Below are 25920 nucleotides of genomic sequence, written 5' to 3'. Positions count from 1 at the left end.
CGGTTGTTAACTTTCTAAGCAGTTGGGAGAACCGGTTGTTGAAAGAAATCTCCTTTTGCTTTTTCCCCACTTTACAGGGCTAATCCTGTAAGGAAGGCAGGAAGGAGACATTCTGGTGTTGCTTCTAACCTCATCTTGATTGCCCTGCTTACAGAAACTGCCTCTCCGGTTAACCCTTATCACATTGTAACAGCTGTGAAGCGCCCATTGACCTGAGTGACGTTGAGTTGGCCACACCCACCCAGTCACTTGACCACCGAGCCACGCCCACCCAGCTGGTCATTAGGGCAGAGAACCGGTTGTTAAATAATTTGAATCCTACCACTGCTTCCACCCCAGCCATTTAATGGGCTCCATCCCACTCTGGGTTCCCTAGGCGCACTGGCAGAACGACGTCTTCAAGGCCTTCCAAAAAAGTGTTAGAGTGGGGGCCAGTCTAATTTCCAGAGGGATGGATATTCCAGAGAGATGGAGCCACCACAGAGAAGGTCCTTCTTCTGGGTCCCGCCAGATATATCTCCATGGGGGGATGTGACCCACACCATTCCTTGTCTCCCTGCTGTATGCCAAGGTTCTTCAATCTCAGATGACATGGCAAAAAAGGATGGGCTGAAGCTGAATGCAGGTAGTCCCTGACTTACGGCCATTTGTTTAACAACGGTTAGAAGTTATGAAAGCTTCGGAAAAAGCGACTTGTGCTCCATCAAAGTTATGACCATCATACCATCCCGGCGGTCATATTTGTCACAGTTCAGGCACCTGTTCAATCGGCTTTGCAATGTCCTCGCAGTCACACAAACGGGATTTGTGGCGTTCCCAGATGACTTCCGAGAAGCCAAGACAATTGGGGAAGCCTGAAGAACCGTGGTAACCATGGTGGTTAAACCAGACCGATTCACACAATGTCTTAGCAATAGCAATAGCAGTTAGACTTATATGCCGCTTCATAGGGCTTTCAGCCCTCTCTAAGCAGTTTACAGAGTCAGCATATTGCCCCCAACAACAATCCAGGTCCTCATTTCACCCACCTCGGAAGGATGGAAGGCTGAGTCAACCTTGAGCCGGTGAGATTTGAACCGCTGAACTGCAGATAGCAGTCAGCTGAAGTGACCTGCACCCTAACCACTGCGCCACCTAGGCTCTTTTAACAACCCCATCATTTAGGGTTCCAATTATGCTTGTATGTCAAGAATTGCAGCCCACAAACAGCCAACCTGTTTTTCTCTGAATATCTGAGTGATGCCATCTTGGCTGGAGCTGATAAGGATGGTAGCTCACACATTTGGAAGGCAACTGGCAGGAGGGATCCTCACACTAGGAGGGAGATATTTTCTGGAAGTTATCTGCCTTACTCCATTTATATACATAGGAAAAAGTTGCAATACAATACAATACAGTAGCAGAGTTGGAAGGGACCTTGGAGGTCTTCTAGTCCAACCCCCTGCCTAGGCAGGAAACCCTACCCCATTTCAGACAAATGGCTATCCAACATCTTCTTAAAGACTTCCAGTGTTGGAGCATTCGCAACTTCTGGAGACAAATTGTTCCACTGATTAATTGTTCTCACTGTCAGGAAGTTTCTTCTCAGTTCTAAGTTGCTTCTCTTCTTGATTAGTTTCCACACATTGCTTCTTGTCCTGCCCTCAGTTGCTTTGGAGAATAGCTTGACTCCCTCTTCTTTGGGGCAACCCCTGAGATATTGGAAGACTGCTATCATGTCTCCCCTAGTCCTTCTTTTCATTAAACTAGACATACCCAGTTCCTGCAATCGTTCTTCATATGTTTTAGCCTCATCTTTGTTGCTCTTCTCTGCACTCTGCGAATGCTGGCTGGGGGATTCTGGGAGTTGAAGTACAGACATCTTCAAGTTGCCAAGGTTGAGAAACACTGTTCTAGTTTACTCATCATTGGGCCATTATGCGATACTGCTTCATTTAGGTTCATTCAAATCTTCATTCCTGTGAAGATTTACTGAATTTTAACAAAGCTCCGAGTCCTTCCAAGCTGGCCATTGCCTTCCCTTCCTGCTATTTTGACAACGTAAGCAGGGCTATTCACAGCCCCAGCACTGAAAAGGAAGAGAAGGACGTCAGCCGTCTTCCCCTATGCACAGTGGGGGAGACAGAACCTACGGCATATACCGGTAGTTTGATTCATTCAGGCTTTGTAGCAAACTCTCTGATTTCCAGCTAGGCTGACACGCCTTCTGTGATTTGACTATTTTGGTTGTTGCGAACGGATCTGCCACTCTGTTTTTTGCAAATCCCAAGGCGACAGTCAAGGCATCACGAAACATTTTATTTCATTTTTCATTTTAGAAAGGGTTCCTTTTTATAGCCAACTGCTTTCTCAAAGCTTTGCAAAGAATGGAGGTGGGTGGAGGTCCCAATTCTCCAAGCAGCCTCCTTTTAAAGCAAGTTAGGTTTGAGCAGATTTCGATGGGTGCAAAACCAATCCCTCAGCTAATCCCTTTTACCCTGGGCAGGCGAAGGGGGTGGGTGGGTTGGGGGAGATAGACAGGCAAGCAGGCTGCAAAGAATCTGCTAGTTAAAAAAAAACACACACACATACATACAATTAGATTTAGGATTGAGAGAGCAGCTCTGAGTGAGTCAGTTCTGACCAGAGACAGATGGTGCTGATGGATGCTTGATCAGACATTAGGACTAAGGTCCTTAATCTACAGCCCTGATCTCTCTGTCTCTGGGAGGCCCTTTCTGACCAGGAAGACGGACAGATGTACCCGGCTACTGTAGTTCCCTCCCTCCCCCCCCCAAATTAACACTGTTGTACATCCCAGAGCTTTTTTTTAAATAAATCTTTAGAAACAAGAAGCCCCCTTCAGATTCTGTCTTTCTTTCTTTCCTCCTCCTCCTCCTCCTCCTCCTCCTTTCTTCTTCTTCTTCTTCTTCTTCTTCTTCTTCTTCTTCTTCTTCCTCTTCTCCTTTTCTCCTCCTTCTCTTCTTCCTCTTCTTTTTCTTCTTTATCCTCTTCTTCTTTTTCTCCTCTTCCTCTTCTTTTTCTCATCTTCTTCTTCCTCTTCTCCTCCTCTTCTTCATTCTCTTCTTCTTTTCTCCTCTTCCTCTTCTTCCTTTTCTTTCTCTCCTTCTCCTCCTCTTCCTCCTCCTCCTTTTCCTTCTTCCTCTTCTTCTTCTCCTTTTCCTCCTCCTCCTCTTCTTCTTCCTCTTCTTTTTCTTCTTCTTTCTCTTCCTCTTCTTCCTCTTCTCCTCCTCCTCCTCCTCCTCTTCTTTTTCTTCCTCTTCTTCTTTTTCTTCTCTTCCTCTTCTTTTCTCCTCTTCTTCTTCCTCTTCCTCTCCTCCTCCTCTTCTTCATTCTCTTTCTCCTCTTCCTCTTCTTCTTCTTTCACTTCTCCTCCTCCTTCTCTTCTTCCTCTTCCTCTCCTTCTCCTCCTCTTCCTCCTCCTCCTTTTTTTTTTGTTCCTCTGCTTGTCTGATGCAAATTCCAAGTTTCCATCTGAGTCAACGGAGGCAAAGAAATCATGACCCGCAAGGCTAAACATTTCCCAGGAAGGCCGTTTCTCCTGCTGTGACCCATCACCCTGCTTTGACCCCCCTGACTGCTTGTCCCCTCAGGTTGACCTGTGAAGGAGGTCACGTTTGGGCTGGGATCTCACTGGGGGAGACTCATCTTTGCTTTCCTTGGATCTAATTCCCTGTCCCGGGTTTTACCTCTCCCTTCTTGGTTTACGGTACTTTTGATGGCCCCATTTGACTAAGCCCTGACATCTGATCACCTTTCTTTGGATGTTATCCAAGGTAATGAGAGGGAGGCCATCCGTTTGAACTTGGATGGAATACAATTTTAAGACTGGGCACTCTGCTCTTTCTAGTCCACCTTCTGGGTGAGGTTTTCCAAATGGTCATTTTGTCTTTCCTTGATGTTCTTGTCCTCCAAACTGAATAGCTGGATTTTCTCTTTCTTTCCATCTTTCCTTCCTTCAGGTTTTCAGGTTTATTGGATTTATATGCCGCCTTTCTCCCAAGGACTCAGGGTGGCGTACAACATAAAAGAAAACATATATTACAAAAATTAAAAGGGACATTAAATAAAGTATCCCCCAAAAAAACGGAATTGATATTTACAATAAAAATTTAAAATTAAATTAAAATTAACAACCAATTTAATCCTATATTTTATTCTATTCAGGCCAGGCCGGCTTGCTGGAAAAGCCAACTTTTTAGCCAACCTTCCTTTCTTTTTTTTTCCTTCCTTCCTTTGTCTTTCCTGTCTTTGTCCTTCATTCCTTTCTTTTTTCCTCCTTCCTTCCTTCCTTCCTTTCTTTCTTTCTTCCTGTCCTTTTCTTTTTTCTCTTTCTTTCTCTTCTTTCTTTCTTTCTTTCTTTCTTTCCCACATTTCTGAACCACCCATCTCCCTCAGAACGGAATATATCTCTCTATTGCAACTGTCTCTCATAGGACTTGGGTTCCCCACCACATTAAAAGCCAACATTCTCTCTCTGCGATCTAAAATGGGAAGGCCCGAGGTTCACAAGACCGCATGTAGTATGAGATGACCCTCAAACAATGGGAAGTTCTTGAGATTGTATTTGTAGATACTTGCAAATAGTGGAGATTATTTCTTCATTCAGTTTTGTATTCATAACTTCATCATTCTATATCAAGGAACAGTGTTTCAATCATCCATTCCTCTTGAAAGTTTAGTGATTCACTAGCAATTTACAAAAGATGCAGTCGGACTGGAAGGAAGGGGTGAGATTCACTGAACTTTTTTCCTTAAAGGTAAAAGTTCTCCTCGTACATATGTGCTAGTCGTTCCTGACTCTAGGGGGCGGTGCTCATCTCAATTTCAAAGCCGAAGAGCCAGCGCTGTCCGAAGACGTCTCTGTGGTCATGTGGTTGGCATGACACAATGCCGAAGGTGCACGGAACACTGTTACCTTCCCACCAAAGGTGGTTCCTATTTTTCTACTTGCATTTTTACGTGCTTTTGAACTGCTAGGTTGGCAGAAGCTGGGACAAGTCACGGGAGCTCACTCCGTTACGCGGCGCTAGGGATTCGAACCGCTGAGCTGCCGACCTTTCTGATCGACAAGCTCAGCGTCTTAGCCGCTGAGCCATTGCGTCCCTATTTTTTCCCCTTACATATTATCAAAACTCTTCAGGAGTCTGGTGGCACCATTTTTGATTGGCGCATTTTATTCAAGTTTTGTGAGCCGTAGCTCCCTTTATCAGATGCATTCAAATGCGGCAAGCTGCCAACTCAAGAGCGTTGGCCAAGGCAACTCAAAGCCAAGGAATCCCGATGCTTAATCTCTCGCAGCCCCGAGCTCCACCTGCTTGCAAACGGCATTAGTGTTTATTTCCAAAAGCCAAAGCTGCCAAATCTCAAAATGTGCTGGGCTGTCAGGTGGAGGGTTACTGTCATAACCTGTTACGTAACTGTCACTGACGCCGAGAAAAGACGCCAGAGTGGAGAGGAGAAGGACGGGCATCAGCTCCGAATTAAATGCTGGTGTCAGCACATTGGAGATGAAGAAGGAAGGGCTTCTCTATTTAATGTGCCAGCTTAATTCCAGGAGATCTGTGGCTCTTGATTGAGATGAAAAAACAACCACCTGTATAATGCAACTGCGGCCTCCCATCCACCTTCCAACCCGAGAAGCGTGTTTTTTTTCTGATCATTAAACTTCCTTTTTTAAAAAAGTGGTTCATTTCATTTTGCTTTATTTGTATGCCGCCCTTTTCCCTGAAAGGGACTCAGGGCGGCTCACAACTCAAGGGAGGGGAAAAACAGACAAGTTACAAAACATAAAAACCATACACAATTAAAAAGCACAACAATCATACCATTCGAAGTGGGGCTGCAAGTCTTTAGCCCCAGGCCTGTCGGAACAGCCAGGTTTTAAGGGCTTTGCGGAAGGCCTGGAGGGTGGTGAGGGTACGAAGTTCGTTCCAGAGGGTCGGAGCAGCCACAGAGAAGGCCCTCCTCCGGGTAGTCGCCAGTCGACACTGGCCGGCTGATGGAATTCGGAGGAGGCCTAGTCTGTGGGATCTAATCGGTCTAGTGGAGGTAATTGGCAGTAGGCGGTCTCTCAAGTACCCAGATCCAATACCATGAAGGGCTTTGTAGGTGACGACTAGCACCTTGAAGCGTACCCGGAGATCAACAGGCAGCCAGTGCAGCTCGCGGAGGATAGGTGTTACGTGGGTGAATCGAGGCGCACCCACGATCGCTCGCGCGGCTGCATTCTGGACAAGCTGAAGTCACCGAATACTGAGAGAGAGAGAGAGGAGAGGAGAGGAGAGAGAGAGAGAGAGAGAGAGATTTTAGGGACGACTCTTGACTGAATAAGTGGACGTAGTGGCTCATGTGGCTAAGACACTAAGATCAGAAAGGTCGGCAGTTCAGGGGTTCGAATCCCTATCACTGCGTAACGGAGTGAGCTCCCGTGACTTGTCCCAGCTTCTGCCAACCCAGCAGTTCGAAAGCAGGTAACAAATGCAAGTAGAAAAATAGGGACCACCTTTGGTGGGAAGGGACCAGCGTTCTGTGCACCTTTGGCATTTAGTCATGTCCACGGAGACGTCTTCGGACAGCGCTGGCTCTTCGGCTTTGCAACAGAGATGAGCACCGCCCCCTGGAGGCGGAAATGATTAGCACGCATGTGTAAGGGAACCTTTACCTTTAAAGAGAGGAATAAGGCCGTGAAACCTAGATATATACTATATGTGAAAACTGTTAAGCAGCAGCGCATGCCCGAGTCCTCCCTTGAGAGGAAGGCTGACTCGGATGCTGCATTTGCACCTTAGTTTTGTGTCCACTCAGTCCAGGGGGGATTTGGGGAGGGGGGAGAGAGACGGTGGATTATCTTGGCCCACCATCTGTCATTAGGCCAATAATCACTGCCCGAAGCCAATCCAATTGTCATTGAAGTATTTAAAGAATAAGGCCATTCTTTGCCCCTCCAAAATCATGTAGTTAACCCCATTAAGCAGAGAGACTTAAAGCGAAGTCATCTGGCAAGGGGGGGGGGGAATGCAAGCAGAGCAATGGGAAAGTCAAAAGCCTGGACTGCACATAGCATATCTCTCTGTCTCTCTGTGTCTCTCTCTCTGTCTCTGTCTCTCTCTGTGTGTGTCTCTCTCTGTTTCTCTCTCTGTCTCTCTCTGTTTCTCTCTCTGTCTCTATCTTTCTCTCTGTGTGTCTCTCTCTGTCTCTGTCTTTCTCACTCTCTCTGTGTCTCTGTGTCTCTCTCTGTGTGTGTGTCTCTCTCTATCTGTCTTTCTCTGTTTCTTTCTCTGTCTCTTTGTCTCTCTCTCTTTCTTTCTCTCTCTGTGTCTCTGTCTTTCCCTCTGTGTCTCTCTCTCTTTGTGTCTCTCTCTGTGTGTTTCTCTCACTCTCCCTCTCTTTCCCTCTATATCTGTCTCTCTCTCTCTATCTGTCTCTTTCTCTCTGTCTCTCTCGGTCTCTCTCTTTCTCTCTCTTTCTCTCTGTGTCTCTCTCTGTTTCTCTCAGTCTCTCTCTCTATCTCTTTCCCTCTCTATCTGTCTTTCTCTGTCTCTCTCTCTCTCTGTGTGTCTTTCTCTTTCTCTCTCTCTCTCTCTGTGTCTTTCTCTCTCTCTCTCTGTCTGTCTCTGTCTTTCTCTCTGTGTGTCTTTCTCTCTCTGTCTCTCTCTTTCTCTCTCTGTCTCTGTCTCTCTTTCTCTCTCTGTCTCTCTGTGTGTCTCTCTGGGTCTCTGTCTCTGTCTTTCTCCCTATCTTTCTGTGTCTGTCTCTCTGTGTCTCTCTCTCTATTTCTCTCAGTCTCACTCTCTCTCTTTCTCTCTATCTGTCTTTCTCTCTGTGTCTTTCTCTCTCTCTGTGTGTGTGTCTTTCTATCTCTCTCTCTTTCTTTCTCTGTCTCTCTCTGTCTCACTGTGTGTCTCTCTTTGTCTGTCTGTCTGTCTGTCTGTCTCTCTCCTCCATGTGCCCTTTTAGTAGAATAAATAATCAATTACCCCCAAAGCATGGTTGCATCAGGGTCTGCTCAAGCTCACCGTCCAACCCTGGTTGAAGATTGCCAACGATATCTTGGGGGGAGGGGAGAACCAAGTCCAATAGTAGTCACAGCATCCTCACATACGCCCTCAATGACCTCCACTTGAATAACGTAGTGCCTGCCTCCTGTTTCCATGCTCTGCAACAAAGTTTGGCTTTCAAGTCATTTTCAGTGGGGCATCCTCCTTTCCATGGTTGGTAGCCCACCCACCAAAAAAAGGATGAAGGTGGGGACTGTCTGCTTGCCTTCTGAGATCATTGGCAGCCAAAGACAAAGCTCTTGTGATGCCTTCAAGCAAGGTGTGGATCTCATTTCCTGCAATCCCAGGCGTGACCAACTTTCTGAAGGTAAAGGCCATCCTTTCCGCCACTATCTTTCGACTCCCCAGCGGAGCCTAGTAGGACACCCGTGCTCTGCTGTAGTTGTGAGAAAGCAAACCATTTCTACCAGGAGACTGTGACATGCAGGTAGGACAACTTCAACCCATCCAATGTTGGCGAGGTCTCTTGATTTCTCATGCTTGGTCATGCTCAGGGATGGGTTCCATACTGCCGGTTCACTCATGGCTGTGCCTGTGCTTTGCATGCACGCATGTGCAGGACAATAAAAATTGCTCTGTAAGGGAATTAGGTTTATTGGGGAAAAAAATATTCATCACAATTGAATATATGTTGTACAATGAAAGCGAGGTATTTAGTTATGTTAGATCAGTGTTTCTCAACCTTGGCAACTTGAAGATGTCCGGATTTCAACTCCCAGAATTCCCCAGCCAGCGAATGCTGGCTGGGGAATTCTGGGAGTTGAAGTCCGGACATCTTCAAGTTGCCAAGGTTGAGAAACACTGGTTTATTGGCATGGAAGGATTAGCCAAAAGGTCTTGGTAAGAATACCAGTAATGGTGTATGGCTCCCTCTGCTGTTTCAATTTGGAATTGCCACAGCTATTGGATTTGCATCGCATATATGCTTTCTAATCACCAATTTCTGAGAGCAAAATGTACGGTACATTGGGATCAACTTAGCAAGAAAATGCAGCCTGAGCTCTCCTAATTATTATTTTGGTTTGGTTGCTAGCTCAAAAGTACATTCAATCATGTCATGCCATGTCCAGTACAATAATTAATGCTGATGTTGAAGCATTTGTGTTTCAGATTGTGAAGGCTAAAGATTGCATCCATCAAACCATCAAAAGGAGTAGCTTAAAATCAGCAATAAAATCATAGAAACAGCCGTCAGCAAGCATGGCTGAGTTGGCCTTGGACAACGTAACTTTTTGTTGGTTTTTTTTTAGCAAAGGACACCCCAAAACACATTTTTAAAAGGCCAAGGTGATTGTCTCATTGAGTGCAGGCCAACTTAGCAATAGCAATAGCAGTTAGACTTATATACCGCTTCATAGGGCTTTCAGCCCTCTCTAAGCGGTTTACAGAGTCAGCATATCGCCCCCACAGTCTGGGTCCTCATTTTACCCACCTCGGAAGGATGGAAGGCTGTGTCAACCTTGAGCCGGTGAGATTTGAACCGCTGAACTGCAGATAGCAGTCAGCTGAAGTGGCCTGCAGTACTGCACCCTAACCACTGCGCCACCTCGGCTATTTACTAATCACCGAGAGGGAAGGAAGGAAGGAAAGTCAATAGCACTTAGACTTATATACCGCTTCACAGTGCTTTACAGCCCTCTCTAAGCGGTTTACAGAGTCAGCATATCGCCCCCACAGTCTGGGTCCTCATTTTACAGACCTCGGAAGGATGGAAGGCTGAGTCAACCCTGAGCCGGTGAGATTTGAACAGCCGAACTGCAGATAACAGTCAGCTGAAGTGGCCTGCAGTACTGCACTCTAACCACTGCGACACCTCGGCTCTTGCCAACTTCCCAAGTGGACACCAACAGCTGATTGTCCGTTCTACTCAGAATCTACTTTTAATGGTGTCCTGGAAATCAGCCCACGTTCCCTTCCTTCTCTGAGTAAGAGAAAGCGGGGTTTGTATCTGAAAGGCCATTTAGGGGAATCGCAAAACCAGTTCTGCATTTCTGGAGTTGGAGTGAATGACGGGACTTTCCGTCGAAGGGATCCATCAATCAAAGCAAATGTTTGAGAAAGGAGGGCAATTTTCCATGAAAACCCCTTAGATTATCCTGCACGCCTGGCATGCAACCTTCTCCTTTTCCTCCAAAACGAGGACCAGCTCAGCTCTTGCCTGTCATCCCCAAAGAGCTCTGCAGAGCTCCCCAGCCGATCGCTTTATGCCCGGAAGATAGAAATAGCAATAGCCCTTAGACTTATATACCACTTCACAGTGCTGTACAGTCCCCTCTAAGCAGTTTACAGAGTCTCAGCCTCTTGCCTCCAACAATCTGGATCCTCATTTCACCAACCTTGGAAGGCTGAATCAACCTTGAGCCCATCAGGATCGAACTGCTGGCAGCCAGCGGTTAGCCTGCAATACTGCATTCTAGCCCCTGGGAGGGAAGGAAGAGAGGGAGGGAGGGAGGGAGGAAGGAAGGATGGATGGATGGATGGAAGGAAGGAAGGAAGAAAGAATGGAAGGAAGGAAGGAAAGAAGGATGGAAGGAATACTCCATTCTAACCCCTAGGAAGGGAGGATGGATGGAAGCAAGGAAGGAATACTCCATTCTAACCTCTGGGAAGGAAAGATGGAAGGAAGGAAGGAAGGAAGGATGGAAGCAAGGAAGCAAGGAAGGAATACTCCATTCTAACCCTGGGAAGAAAGGAAGGAAGGAAGGAAGGAAGGATGGAAGCACGGAAGCAAGGAAGCAAGGAAGGAATATTCCATTCTAACCCTGGGAAGGAAGGAAGGAAGGAAGGATGGAAGGAAGGATGGAAGCAAGGAAGGAAGGAATACTCTATTCTAACCCCTAGGAAGAAGGGAAGGAAGGAAGGAAGGATGGATGGAAGGAAGGAAGCAAAGAATACTCCATTCTAACCACTGAGCCACCAAGGTGCCCATCCTGGCTTGCCAAATAACCCACCATGCCCCCCCCCAACCACCCTGCTCCCAGCCTTCCAACCCCGTTTACATGCCCCAAGGCTGAGCCCTGTCCTCTTTGCAAACCAAAGCTCCGAAGAGGGGCAGCGCTTCACCGGTTGGATTGAGGGGGGGGGGGCAGCCCTTCCAGCCGCTCTGCCCCTTTAAGGGGCGGGGAGGCGCTTCCCAACCCGGCTGCAGCAGCCGCTCCCCCGCGCCGCTGACATCAGCCGCATCCAGAGCCGCCGCCGCCGCTGCTCCTGCTGCCGGGGCGCGCCGCGTCCCCCGTTGGAAGCCAAGCCAGGCCAGGCCAGCCGTCCCTCCTCCGCCCGCCCGCCCGCAGCCATGTCCTCCGGCCAAGCCTACAACGAGGAGAAGGGCGGCTCGTCCAGCCTGGGGGAGCCGGAGTACGGGCACGATCCGGCCAGCGGGGGGATCTTCTCGTCGGATTACAAAAGGTGCGGCTCTCCTTGGGAGGAGGGAGGAGGGAGGCGGGAGCGCAGCCCCGAGCTCGGGGAGGGGGCGCAGCGTTGCAAACCCAGGCCTCCCCTTGCCTCGGAGCAGCGGTGGGATGGGAGGGTGGGTGGGTGGGTCTGTTTTCCTCTGCCCCCCCGCCCAAATCCGGCTAGGGGGTCCTTGCTTTGCAAAGGATGACCCAGATTTTTTGGCTGCTTCTTAGAACCCCCCTCTCCCTCCCCTCCATTTGGGGAATGACGCCAGGAGCCCCTCCCCAGCCTATCTGGGTCAGGAAAGTGGGACGACAGCCAGGAAGGGGGGGGGCTGCCTCCCGCCCCCTCCCCTCCGGCTAAAAAAAACAAATCCCGGGCGGGGAACGGCGGAGAGGGGTGGGTGGGTGGTCTTTTTTGTGTGTGTGGTTACGCCCTTCCTGGATGGGACGTCCTTGGCCGGTCTGCCAAAGGCCGAGGAGAATGGTCGGAGCTTGTTAGGGCTGGGATGGAAGACCACCAGGAAGTCCCCTAGGCTGGGAAGTCAAGAAAAGCATTTTGGAAAGGAGTCAGGGGAGGGGGAGGAGACACCTGTCCCGAAGCTTCGGAGCTGGCTCTGTGTGACCTGCCTTATCGAGTCAAAGGATGTTGACTTATTGAAAGATTAATATATATTTGATCTGATTTTTATCCTGGGTAGACAGAGATTCTGGGCAGTCCAGAAGTTTAATAAATCTGCCTGCCTGCCTGCCTGCCTACCTATCATCCATCCATCCATCCATCTATCTATCTATCTACTTACCTACCTACATACATACATACCTACATACCTATCATCCATCTATCTATCTATCTATCTATCATCTATCTATCTATCTATCTATCTATCTATCATCTATCTACCTACCTACCTACCTACCTATCATCTATCTGTCTGTCTGTCTGTCTATCCATCCATCCACCCACCCACCCACCTACTTATCATCCATCCATCCACCCACCCACCCTCCTTCCTTCCTTCCATCCATCCATCTTTCTATCTATCTACCTACCTATCTACCTTCGTTCCTTCCATCCATCCATATCTATCTATCTATCTATCTATCTATCTATCTATCTATCTATCTATCTATCTATCTATCATCTATCTACCTACCTACCTACCTACCTACCTACCTATCATCTATCTATCTGTCTGTCTGTCTGTCTATCCATCCACCCACCCACCCACCCACCCACCCACTTATCATCCATCCATCCATCCATCCATCCATCCACCCACCCACCCACCCACCCTCCTTCCTTCCTTCCTTCCTTCCATCCATCCATCCATCCATCCATCCATCCATCCATCCATCCATCTTTCTATCTATCTACCTACCTATCTACCTTCCTTCCTTCCTTCCTTCCATCCATCCCTATCTATCTATCTATCTATCTATCTATCTATCTATCTATCTATCTATCTATCTATCTACTTTTTCTCCTCCCCTCCTTTCACCTGAAAAACATCTTTACTTTTCTTTTTCATGTTTCATCTGGGCCATTTTTTTCCCCTTCTCCCTGGACAGGAACTTGCAATTCCCATCCCCTTCTGTATGGGAGCCACCAAAGTCTGGCTTGCTTTTCTTGCATTTTTATTTCCCCTTTCTGCAAATTGTTGAAGTCGATTCCTGGAGTGCTTCTCCCCCCCCCACCCCCCCACCCCCCCACCCCCAATAATATCCCCAGTCATCCTGACGGATGGATGGGGAAGAATAAGAAAAACCATCCTAACATTTCTGAATGAGATATTCGGCTAACCCTGGGTTTGAGGCTAAAATTCCCATCTTGCCATTGGTTTGTACTGTTTCTCTGCTGTCGGGGATTCTGGGTGGTGTAGTCCTACTGCCTTTGCAAGGCACCAGGTTGAGGGAGATCTGAGCTTTGCGGACTAGAAGGAGAACTACAGTTCTCTGTTGGATGCAATGGTTAAGACCATCCCACAAGAACTTATGAGCGATATTTGGATTTCCTTTGGAGAAGCATAATTTTTATTCTGGTTCTGCATCACAGCTTTGTATTTATAAAATCGAGTCGTCATTAGTTTCTGCACTGGTCCGTTACTCATTTTTTTGTGAGTAGAATCTGAGATATTTTCTGCATAGAAAATACCGATGGGAGAACAGCCTTTCGGTACGGGCAGTATCGCTCGAAACAGTTTTAGCACTGATAAAATAACACTACTTTTTTCAGCTCTTTGGTTCAAAGTATCCTGGAATAAAAAAAATCAGACTTTGATTCCATTGTTTGTGGGGGGGGGGGGGCGATCACAAATATATCATCTTTAAGCTGACTGGGCAGATTGTGTAAATCAGTGTTGTTTTAACCTCAGGTAGTGTATGAAGATGCATCAAGATTTAAAGTATGTTTTACGGCTTAGCATGTTGTAAGAATTCAGTCTGTGTTGGCTTGTTCAGTGAACCGTGCCCTAGTCCCATGTGGGGACTCAATAGCAGTAGACTTATATACCGCTTCATAGGGCTTTCAGCCCTCTCTAAGCGGTTTACAGAGAGTCAGCATATTGCCCCCAACAATCTGGGTCCTCATTTTACCCACCTCGGAAGGATGGAAGGCTGAGTCAACCCTGAGCCGGTGGGATTTGAACCGCTGAACTGCTGATCTAGCAGTAGCTTGCAGTGCTGCATTTAACCACTGCGCCACCTTGGCTCACCCTATATGCCACACCTGGGTGATTTGCCATACCATGAAGAAAGCTAAGACTTGGCAGGACAGGGAAAACATAGCAGAATGAACAGGAACATGGAAGTATGGCTGTGACAGCAGGGACAGTCTCCAAGGGCAGGCCCTTTTTCCAGTAGCAATAGCAATAGAAATAGCAATAGCAGTTAGACTTATATACTGCTTCATAGGGCTTTCAGCCCTCTCTAAGCGGTTTACAGAGTCAGCATATCGCCCCCACAGTCTGGGTCCTCATTTTATCCACCTTGGAAGGATGGAAGGCTGAGTCAACCTTGAGCCGGTGAGATTTGAATTGCCGAACTGCAGTTAGCAGTCAGCTGAAGTGGCCTGCAGTACTGCACTCTAACCACTGCGCCACCTCGGCTCTTTACACATGAACAGGCTGTGTGCCCCTGGATATAGAAGCCAATTGGTTCTCCCTTGGTAACCCAATTCAGCCTAATAATTGGGATGATATTTGGATCAAGGCGGGCTATTTTTTCTGTCCTTAAAAATGCTTTTGAATTTTTCTTCCAGAATGAAGGAAATGGATGGATGGATGGATGGATGGATGGATGGATGGATAGATGGATGGATGTGAGAAAAAAATTAATAGATCATATTATCCCTGCCTGTTGAAAGCAGCTCCTTAAAAGTTCCATGCAGAAATGAACTTTCCCCATTTTGTGCTTTCTGATGTTTTTCATTTGCTGGGGTTCTCCTGCATAAGAAGCAACATTTTCCCCATGAGTTGGTTAGCAATAACCTATGCGCGTTGCAATGTTTTGATTTGTTTTTGAGCCCAGAAGGACAAGAAACCTGTGAGCACTTTTACATGAAATTTGGGGGGGTTTCTAAGGATACTGAATTCTTCTGCCAGTTCAAACCTTGTGGGGTTTTTTTTCTCCGGGTAGCACGTGTTAAAAGTAGGAAAGTTCTTGTTACACTGTCGAGACACACAGCATGCAATCTTTGCATTGCAGTTTTGCATGGGTGCCTGCTTGGCTGGGCACGTTAACGGCCTAGTGCCTGGTTGTGTTGATCAGCGGAAAAACTCAGCCGCTCAATAATTCTGTAATTTGTGTCAAGGTGAGTTTTGCCCAATTGGGCATTTGCTAAATGTGTTGGCTTTTCTGCTCCTGATCACCTGCGTCACGAAACGATACATGCTGGTGTGTTTGTGTGTGTGTGTGTTTGTTTGTTTGTTAGGGGAAGCACTGGCAGATTAAAATCCAGGGTCCAGGTTGAGAAACACTCTTCCCTTAGGAGCAAGATTATCGTGACCTGTCAAAACCACGGTCGACAAAAGCGCGCTCGGCGAAAGCGCGTACGTGACGTCATCACAGCGCGACGAAAAAAATTAAAAATTGAAATAAAATTAAAATTAAAGCAAGTCGATTCACATAAAGGTAAGGGTTAGGTTTAGGTTTAGGGTTAGGTTAAGGGTTAGGGTTAGGTTTAGGGTTACGTTAAGTACGTTTAGCGTTAGGTTAAGGGTTAGCATTAGGTTTAGCGTTAGGTTAAGGGTTAGGTTTAGGGTTAGGTTTAGGGTTAGGTTTGGGGGGGTTAGGGTAAGGTTTTCACTTTAATTTTACATTTACCGATCACAGCGCGATGTTTTCATCGCGCTGTGATGACGTCACGTACGCGCTTTCGTCGAGCGCGCTTTTGTCTACCGCGGTTTTGTGGTGGAACCCAAGATTATAAATATAGTTTTCCCCACTTCTGTGTGGTACATTGGACAGCTCACACCCTCCTTGGATGAATTGACAAATCTTCCCTTTCTCTCCGCTTCCTTCTCTTGGTTGCAAGAGGGAAGGAATTCATTATTGGGATGAACTTCTGATCCCCTCTTTCAGGGAGGGGGTATCTGCAGCCCCTTTCTAGTTTTGGGTTTTTTAGTTGAAAACCATTCCTCCAATCTCATTTTTTCTCTCCCTATAACTCCCATTTCGGGGCACCAGGAAGCCTCACAAAACTCCGGATCTGTCCATGGTGCTGAACCTTTTATATGTAGTATTATTATTATTTTGCTGCAGGCTAAAAATCAAGTCAGCCAAGCAATTTCTTGCTGTTTTGATGCAAGGAAAAAACAACAGAAAGTCCTGCCTTTTAAAAGAAGCTTAAGGTAGCTTTAAAAGCAAGACAACAAAAGGCAGTGTAGAAAAAGAAATAGAAGTTCCAGCCTGTGGGCAAAAAATAGTATCACAGGCCTTTGGCTGTGGCTGGCTTGATTATGGTTTCTTGGTTAGAGTTGGTTAACGTCATGGGAAAAACTCACAGAAAATCAAACCACATTATAGAGTTGTGTAGATAAGGACTTTGCTTCATTGTTCAGCCAATACAGCCCCTTCCCTCAAGCTGCCAGATGCAGCCTGGACCCCTGAAAGATTAGATTAGCGGGGAAGATAAAAGAAGTGCCTAGAAGTGGGGGAGAGATGATGGGGAATAAATTGAGGCCTTCTACTTGGAGTTGCTACCAAATAGCAAACATCCTCTTTACATGTCAGACCAGATGAGGAAATTGGCTTCATAGGAAGAGTAAAATTAAAACTTTATTGAGAAGGGCTTTAACCGTGTTTCTCAGGTTCAACAGCTTTAGGATACAAGACTCCCAACCATCCGTTTAGTGACCATTCAAAGTTACAACAGCACTGGGAAAAAATGACTTACAACCGGTCCTCCCATTTATGGCTGTTGTAGCATCCCCACAGCCACATGATCAAAATTCATGAAATTCAGAATTCCTTGTGTTTCCAATCACACTTGGCCAATAAAGTTGTTCTGTTCTGTTCTGTGCTATTCTACTCCCTATTCTATTCTATTCTATTCTATTCTACTCTACTCTACTCTATTCCTTATTGTATTCTATTCTATTCTACTCTACTCTACTCTACTTTATTCCCTATTCTACTCTACTCTACTCTACTTTACTCTACTCTATTCCCTATTCTATTCTATTCTACTCTACTCTACTCTACTCTACTTTATTCCCTATTCTACTCTACTCTACTCTACTCTATTCTATGTAGTTAATGATGATTGCAATGTTCTGGGGGGTCATGTGATCACCATTTGCAATCTTCTGATGAGCCAAGTCAATGGGAGGGAAGCCTGATTCACTTAACAACCATGGCAAAAGAAGATTGTAAAATTGGGCATGGGTCATTTAACATCTGCTTTGCTTAACAAAGGGAATTCTGGTCCCAATTATAGTCTTTAATCGTGGTCTGCTTGTACTGTCTCCTCCCCTGGACTTAAGGGATCTCAAAATTCCCATTAGAGGTCATCCCCATGGCTCTGCACCCCAGCCTACATCAGAAGTAGCAATAGCAATAGCAGTTAGACTTATATACCGCTTCATAGGGCTTTCAGCCCTCTCTAAGCGGTTTACAGAGTCAGCATATCGCCCCCACAGTCTGGGTCCTCATTTCACCCACCTCGGAAAGGATGGAAGGCTGAGTCAACCTTGAGCCGGTGAGATTTGAACTGTTGAACTGCAGATAACAGTCAGCTGAAGTGGCCTGCAGTACTGCACCCTAACCACTGCGCCACCTCGGCTCTTCTTAGAAGTCCCAATGAACTCAATGGGTTTATTTCTGGGGGTGGGGTGGTTTTACATTGGGAGTGCATTTTTTTAAGAATTGCATCCAGAGCTAAAAGACTCCATCTGGCAGCTGCAATTGTGCAACAATAATGCCCATTGAAAAGGATTGTACAGTTGTAGCTCCCATATTGATACTTTTCATCTCTCCGCTCTTTTTGACCCTCTCAAATGCTTTGCCAGGGAGTTACCACCCATAATCCCCAGCCAGCACAGTCTTTACCTTACAAAAGTAACACATTTGGGGGTAGGGATCTATCTATTTAGCTGCTAGCAGTCAAAAACGGCTTGCTGGCCCTGAATCGATCTGCAATTTATATTCAATGGGTGTGTGTGTGTGTGTGCTCAGAGCTTCTTACTTGGTTTTGTGTACCTGCACAAAAATGTCTTGGGACACCCTATGTACCTAAGTTGTCAGGTTCGTGGCCAGTAAACTCAGGTGTTAATTTGGGGTGGCTTTGGATCACTCCTCCTAGCCTACCTCACAGGGTGGTTGTCCCGAAGGTGCTTTTTCAAGCGGCAACTGGACTTTTCTTTGAAAGAGGTTTTGCTTCTCATCCAAGAAGCTTCTTCGGCTCTGGCTGGATGGTGGGGAATGGAAGGATTTATACTTCCTTGTTTTTCTTTGAAGACGTTTCCCTTCTCGCCCAAGGAGCTTCTTCGGTTCTGAGCTCAGAACCGAAGAAGCTTCTTCTTCTTTTTAATTGAAGAATTTTAATAACTTTTACAAATATTTCCCCTCCCCCCCCAACCCTCCCTCCCCCCCCCCCAACTTCCCAGAGCAAAATACAGGGTATAAACATTTAACAATCATACACTAGCATAGGCTAACTAACTATAGCAGTGTTTCTCAACCTTGGTCACTTGAAGATGTCTGGACTTCAACTCCCAGAATTCCCCAGCTGGCTGGGGAATTCTGGGAGTTGAAGTCCAGACATCTTCAAGTGGCCAAGGTTGAGAAACACTGAACTATAGCATCCTACCTCCCTCTTGTACTTTAACTCCCCTTTTATTAAACTACATTTAGATAGATTATAACATTCCTTGTTCATTCGTAAACTAATTGAAATTTCTTACTCCGATATTTATTTTGAATGTAGTCAATCCATCTTCTCCATTCCAGCTTGTATTTCTCACCTGAATGGTCCTTCAAATGTGCTGAGATTTTGGCCATCTCTGCTAAGTTTACTACTTTTAACGTCCATTCTCGAATAGTAGGCAATTCTTCCTTCTTCCAGTACCGCGCCACCAACAGTCTTGCTGCCGTTATTAAGTTCAGAACCTCTATAACTGTACAGTCTGTAGAGAACCAAAGAAGCTTCTTGTCTTCAAAGAAAAACCAGAACGTTCAGTTGCCTCTTGGAAGAAAAGCACCTTTGGACCAACCATCACCTGGATGACTGAGAATCCCCATAAACACAGTGTGGTTGTAAGAAGTTAACAAGGGGAGGGGTGTGTGTGGAGGAAATAGACAGACAGATTAACAGAGTTGGAAGGGACCTTGTTGGTCATCTAGTCCAACCCCCCCCCCCCACTCAAGCAGGAGACCCTACACCATTTCTGACAAATGGCAATCCAGTCTCTTCTTGAAAGCCTCCAGCAATGGAGCTCCCACAACTTCTGAAGGCAAATGTCTCCTTATTTCTAGATTGAATCTCTCCTTGGTCAGTTTCCATCCATTATTCCTTGTCTGGCCTTCGGGTGCCTTGGAAAATAGCTTGACCCCCTTCCTCCTCTCTGTGGCAGCCCCTCAAATATTGGAAGACTGCTATCCTGTCTCCCCTGGTCCTTCTCTTCCCTAGACTAGCCAGGCCCAGTTCCTGCAACCGTTCTTCACATGTTTTAGCCTTCGGTCCCCTAATCATCCTGCTTGCTCTTCTCTGCACTCTTTCTAGAGTCTCAACATCTTTGGTGGCCAAAGCTGGATCTAGTATTCCAGGTGTGGTCTTACTAGGGCATTCCGAAATATTTCCAGCGGCACCGGGAAGCCTCCTGCGGGAGCCACAGGCCGTCTCTTCTCTTCCCCCCTCCCGGCATGCCAGGAATTCCTCCTCCCGGTCCTCCACCCCCCCCCCCCAAACCCAGCGCCCGTTCACAGACCCCAACTGGGGCTCGCAGACCGGGGCAGCTGCTCCCTGTGGCCGCCAGGTGGCGCTGCGCCCAACGCCTTCGCGGCGGCTGCTGCTGGAGTCGGCGGTGTCTGGTTTCAGCCGAGCAGCCGGTAGGCAGGCAGGCAGGCGGGCGGGCGGGGCGGAGAGTGGCTGGCGGCTCCCCGAAGCCCCTCCCGCGCCGGGGCCAGCCAGCCAGCCAAGCAGCGGAGCTGCTAACGTGGCTGGGCGGCTGAGCCGGCGCTTTGCGGGCGTCTGGCTGGGGAGACCCGCTCCGGGGAGCCCAGCAGCCTCCTCTTCCTCCTCCTCCATCACCTCCTCCCCGGGACCATGCAAAAGCTGTGGCAGCAACTGCCCGTCGGCGCAGCCCACTTGGTCAAGGCGCCGCCGGCGGGCACCGAGGAGGCCAAGAGCCCCGTTCTGGTGCCCGACGGAGCGCCGCAGAGCTGGTACCGCACGCTGGAAGGCGACGAGCTGAGGCTGCTGAAGGGGCCCGACCCGGAGGCCGCCCCCGCCGCCCAGCAGCAGGAGCGCAGTTTGGAGGGCAGCGTGGCGCAGCCGCTCCGGTAGGGCGGGGAGGAGGGGGGGAGGCAGGGAAAGAGGGGCTTGGCTCAGGGGACACCCCCCACCCCCATCCTACCCATCAAGGGGAAGGTCAGCCGGCTGAGGTCTGGGTTGCATTCTCAGGACCAAGTAGATCCGGGTCTGCCCAGCCACTCTCGTGTCAGGCTTTAACTTGTGAGAAGTGATACTGGTGCTCTCTGTTAAGGCGGTTGGGTGTGCAGCAGGTAGCTTCACAATGGGGAACTTCAGTTCAGCTGCGCCCCCCCCCCCATCCCCACCCCAGCTAGGGTGTTTTGTGAAAGTTGCCCTTTGGGGGAGATTCAGGTCCTTTGGGGAAGGAAAGGGTTAAGGAGTGTCATGCCAAGGCAGCGGGGAGGTTGGGTTCACACAACTCTCTTAACCCAGGGGAAGACCTAGCAGCTGCGTTGGTACCCCCAAAGCTGAGCTGAGTTCGCCTCCCCCCCCCTGACTCAGTGAGATCACAGCTCAGGGTTTCGTTGCTGAAATCTTGACAACTGATTATAATGCAGTTAGTGGGAAAAGAACCGTCGACGTGATCAACACCAAAGGCGCGAGAAGGTTTGGGGTGAATTTGGAAGTGTGTTTCTTCAGCTTAACCCCTTCTGCACGAGGGGGGAGAGGCGAGAAACGCAAAATGTGCCCGCCTGGGTTGGTATTTTAATGTAGGACCCAAGAGAAGCAGGATAGTTTGATTAGATGGAAATCACACATTCGTAGAGGGAATCCCTAAACTGGATAATGCAAAGTATTGCTGCAATTCCTTACTGAATGTATACGGATGTATCTTGTCTTTTTATGTACACTTAGAGTTTATGCACCAAAGACAAATTCCTTGTGTGTCCAATCACACACAATAAAGCTGTTCTGTTCTATTCTATTCTACTCTACTCTATTCTATGCTATTCCTTGTTCTACTCTACTCCTTATTGTATTCTATTCTATTCTACTCTACTCTTTATTCTATTCTACTCTACTCCTTATTCTATTCTACTCTACTCTTCTGTTATTCCTTGTTCTAGTCTACTCTACTCCTTATGGTATTCTATTCTACTCTACTCCTTATTCTACTCTACTCCTTATGGTATTCTATTCTACTCTACTCCTTATGGTATTCTATTCTACTCTACTCTTTATTCTATTCTACTCTACTCCTTATGGTATTCTATTCCAGTGTTTTTCAACCACTGTGCCGTGGCACACTAGTGTGCCGTGACATAGTGTAAGGTGTGCCGTGGGAGAATTACTTTATATATAGTCAATATAGGCACAGAGTTAAATTTTTTTAACATTTTCTAATGGTGGTGTGCCTCGTGATTTTTTTCATGAAAAAAGTGTGCCTTTGCACAAAAAAGGTTGAAAAACACTGTTCTATTCTACTCTATTCTTTATTCTATTCTACTCTACTCCTTATTGTATTCTATTCTACTCTACTCTTTATTCTACTCTATTCTGTGCTATTCCTTATTCTATTCTATTCTATTTACTGTACTCTACTCCCTATTCTATTCTATTCTGTTCTATTCTGAAGTCTCCCCCTCCCAAAATCAGTTCAGAGGATGGCCTATTTTACTTCCTTCATCAGTTGGGTTCTCCCCTGCGATCACTCATGGCTTGTTTAATCATGGTCTCTCTCTGTCATAACACACAGTGTGAGCTGAGCCATTGTGGCTTATAAAATAAGGGCTAGGACTTAGTCACTCCAGGGAGTCTTGTCAATGTTGCAGATATTTTGGTTGCGAGGGCAATTGTGTCCAATTATTCTGTTGATTAATCATATCAAGAAAAAGAACATTGGCGTATAATTGGTTGTCTGCATTTCCAGACCCCGGACAGTCTCTTCTAAATTACAGTTCCATAGTATTATTTCATACACGCACCCTCGCCTTTACTGTTGAATTACCCCTCTTTCTACTGCTTTGCACCATCTTATAGTGGGGTCTCTGGGCAGCGGCTTCATCCCAGTGTCTCTCGAGTGCATTCAGACGCGCAAAGGATTCCTTGAGAGGCTCGGTTTTTACTTTCAGCTTGGAGCCAGGTGTGACCAACAGGGTTTTAAGTGTGACTTGTTGGATCAAGCTCTTGTTTGCCAGTTCTGCTGAGCTGTGGAACAAGCCAGGTTCCCGCAGCTTGCTCAGTCACAGTGAAACAAGCCATTTTCTTCGTGCTACTTTTTTCCCCCCCACTGTTTCCGCCTTCTCACTTTCCTGTTGTTCCGGATGAGTTCACCGTGTGATAAATATTTCACAGCCTTCGGTGGGGATTGGATTGCTTGGGTATAAACAAGCCCCCGAGATCGGATTCCTCTCCAGGTGGCATGACCGATAAGCTACCTTCTACAGGTAGCCCTTGACTTATGACCATAATGAAGCCTGATATTTTGGTCCTGAGTCGTGATGGCCATTAAGCACGTCACATGTGATCGCACCCAATTTTATGACCTGTTTTGCAGCGGCCATGTAGTGAACACTGCGATCATTAAGGGAACCTATGGTTCGCTGTTAGTTAGTTAGTTAGTTAGTTAGTTAGTTAGTTAGTTAGTTAGTTAGTTAGTTAGCAGTTAGACATATACCGCTTCATAGGGCTTTCAGCCCTCTCTAAGTGGTTTACAGAGTCAGCATATCGCCCCCACAGTCTGGGTCCTCATTTCACCCACCTCGGAAGGATGGAAGGCTGAGTCAACCTTGAGCCGGTGAGATTTGAACCGCTGAACTGCAGATAAAAGTCAGCTGAAGTGGCCTGCAGTACTGCACCCTAACCACTGTGCCACCTCGGGGTGGGTTTGTTTTTGCTGGGGAAACCGGAAGTAAACCACAATTTCTGGCAAAGTACATTGTAAATTGTGGTCATGTGGATGCAAAATGCTGCAAATGACTATCAATCTGGGCTGGAATATGATCACCTGACCATGGGCCAGGTTTGAATCTGGATCATAAGTTACCTTTTTTTGGGGGGGGGGGTCTAGGTAAAGGTAAAGGTTCCCCTCGCACATATGTGCTAGTCGTTCCAGACTCTAAGGGACGGTGCTCATCTCTGTTTCAAAGCTGAAGAGCCAGCGCTGTCCGAAGACGTCTCCGTGGTCATGTGGCTGGCATGACTAAACTCTGAAGGCACATGGAACGCTGTTCCCTTCCCACCAAAGGTGGCTCCTATTTTTCTACTTGCATTTTTTACGTGCTTTCGAACTGCTAGGTTGGTAGAAACTGGGACAAGTCACGGGAGCTCACTCCATTATGTGGCGCTAGGGATTCGAACCGCTGAAGTGTGAACCTTTCTGATTGACAAGCTCAGCGTCTTAGCCATTGAGTCACCGCATCCCACTGTGGGAGAGTCTAAATTGCCATTACGCAACCGATCATAAGTCAAAGTTTACCTGTATTTCTCAATCTTCTCTCTGCCATGTTTTGGAGTCTCGTAGCAAGCACAGATCGAAGAAACAATTGTTGGGTTCACACAAGGCAGAAAGCCACCATCTGGGTGAATAGGGATTGAGGAAGGTACATGAATCCAGACATCCTGTTTTATGAGTCAAAACTTGTATTGTAGCTCAGCATTCTGGCCTATTGACCAAAGCATGGGTCTTCATGATTGAATCCTGGCCATTGTTGTGTTCATGAATGAACTCAGCAAGGATTGGTTGATTAAACCATGGTTAGTTGGATCCATGTAACCCTCAGCTAAAATCTGAGCTAACCCCATGATGGCTTATATGCCCAGTTGATTAGATTTGACTTTTTTGTTGGGAAGAAGAGAGTTGAATTCTGTTTTGGACAGAATATTCATAGAGTTAACCTTTGTTATTTTCATTAAGCCTACATATGTTGGCATGTTGTGAGTATCTTTCTTTTTTCATCAGGTGAAAAAAGAGCTTTCATCTTTGGAAGTTGTACAGCAGTTGGCCAGTCGCTTTTGGCCAGTGTTCCTCAACCTTTCCAACTTTAAGCTGTGCCTTCAATTCCCAGAATTGCCCCAACCAGCATGCTTAAATTGATGGAGGTTGAAAAATGTTGGTTTCCTTTCCCCCAGGTTTTCTTTAGTTTAGAATTGGGAACTTAATCACTCCTCCTCCTCCCCTTCCATCTGCCTTTCTTTTCTCTGCCTCCCTCCACTGAGTTGGACATAGTTCCCAGCTCAACTGAGGTGGTGAGAATTCAGTCCCCTAACAAGTTCATCAGAATCCGCGTCAAATACACTGAGACTCCCATTCTTTTGAGTTCCTGCAACCCTCTCTGTGTTTCTTTCTAGACATGATGATCTCAAAGAGATGCTGGACAGCAACAAGGATTCCTTAAAACTGGAAGCGATGAAGAGGATTGTGGCGGTGAGTATCTCTTCAGTGCTGTCACGTCTGTTTAAGAGACGCTTTGATTGTAAGATGATGGCCAAGACCCAACGCTCTCCTTTGTTGTGGCCTGCCAGCGGCCAGTGGAGCTGGTGGCAGATTCGGACAGTGAGGAGGTTGGGGAGGAAGATGGGCCAGTCCTGGAGTCTGGGGAAAGCTCTGATGAGGGCTCTGTGTTGGAGGCAGAGAGGGGGCCAGAGCCGTATGCCAGTTATCAGCTGCCTTCGGAGTCAGACATCAGTGATGCAGACGAACAGCTGAAGCCTGTTCCCAGTGTGCCCATGCGCAGAGCAGCCAGACGAAGGGAGCAGCTAAAGAAAAGGGGTCGACTTGGGAGTAAGGCTACAGGTGGACAATGAATGGCTCCTCCCAGAGGAAATAAAAGAGGAGCGAAAGGGGAATGGAGTTTGCAGGAGACAATTAGTTCGCTTAATTGGTTTGTGACTCTCCGAGACTCTTTGCCAAGTTTTGCAGATATTGGTCTGGCAGCTCTCCAAGCTTGATAAGGTCTGTGACTGTAAATCCTCCCTTGAAAGACTTTGCTGGATGTGAAGGAGCAGAATTCACAGGAAATCAATAAAAGGGTTTTTTGTCAGGACAAAGTGTTTGCTTCATGCTGTTGGGAAGCCTCGGTCAGAACATCCTTCTGTTTAAGGAGACCAAGATCCAGCATCCTTTCCACTCTGGACTTGCGTGAAGGTTATCCTTTCTCTCTTCTCCTCTCCACTTAATGTCAACTTTTTGGGATTGATTCTTGTGGGGAAAAAAATACAATCCGTCGAGGTTTTATGAACAGGATCTTGAGGCCAAACATGTTTATGAGAGTGTGACATCTCAAAACCTTATATCTAAAGCAGTATTTCTCAACCTTAACCACTGTAAGATGAGTGGACTTCATCTCCCAGAACCCCTGGCTGGCTGGGGAATTCTGGGAGTTGAAGTCCACTCATCTTAAAATTGCCAAGGTTGAGAAACATAGATTTAAAGTATTGAGAGAGGTAGGATGCTATCTCGGGAAGAGTCCAAAGGGACCACAACATTTGAGGATGGAAGTTTCCTACACCGCATTCTCCTCTAACTAATCCCGTGGCTGTTTGTCCTGCCCCCCCA

At 47.0% G+C, this 25920-nt stretch overlaps 1 protein-coding gene across 4 annotated transcripts in view; it reads left to right on the top strand.

The window, feature by feature from the left end:
- The first annotated feature begins 11254 nt into the window (after positions 1–11254).
- AP3B2 (adaptor related protein complex 3 subunit beta 2) overlaps positions 11255–25920 on the top strand; it is a 54408-nt gene continuing 39742 nt past the window's right edge. For 3 of the 4 annotated variants that reach the window (XM_087704150.1, XM_087704151.1, XM_087704149.1), the window contains exons 1-2: positions 11255–11465; positions 24714–24789. In XM_087704150.1, coding sequence (XP_087560276.1) covers positions 11353–11465; positions 24714–24789 — 189 coding nt within the window. In that variant the 5' untranslated portion in view covers positions 11255–11352. Of the gene's footprint in view, positions 11466–20191; positions 20453–24713; positions 24790–25920 lie in introns of those variants that run through there. The other variant, XM_087704148.1, reaches the window with a different exon arrangement.

This window comes from Thamnophis sirtalis, unplaced genomic scaffold, assembly GCF_051295495.1.
Source record: "Thamnophis sirtalis isolate CommonGarterSnake01/CBP01778 unplaced genomic scaffold, rThaSir2_p1.2 scaffold_2, whole genome shotgun sequence".
Lineage (NCBI taxonomy): Eukaryota > Metazoa > Chordata > Lepidosauria > Squamata > Natricidae > Thamnophis > Thamnophis sirtalis.
Note: the sequence above shows the minus strand (reverse complement) of the source record. Positions and strands in the feature narration are given on the sequence as shown.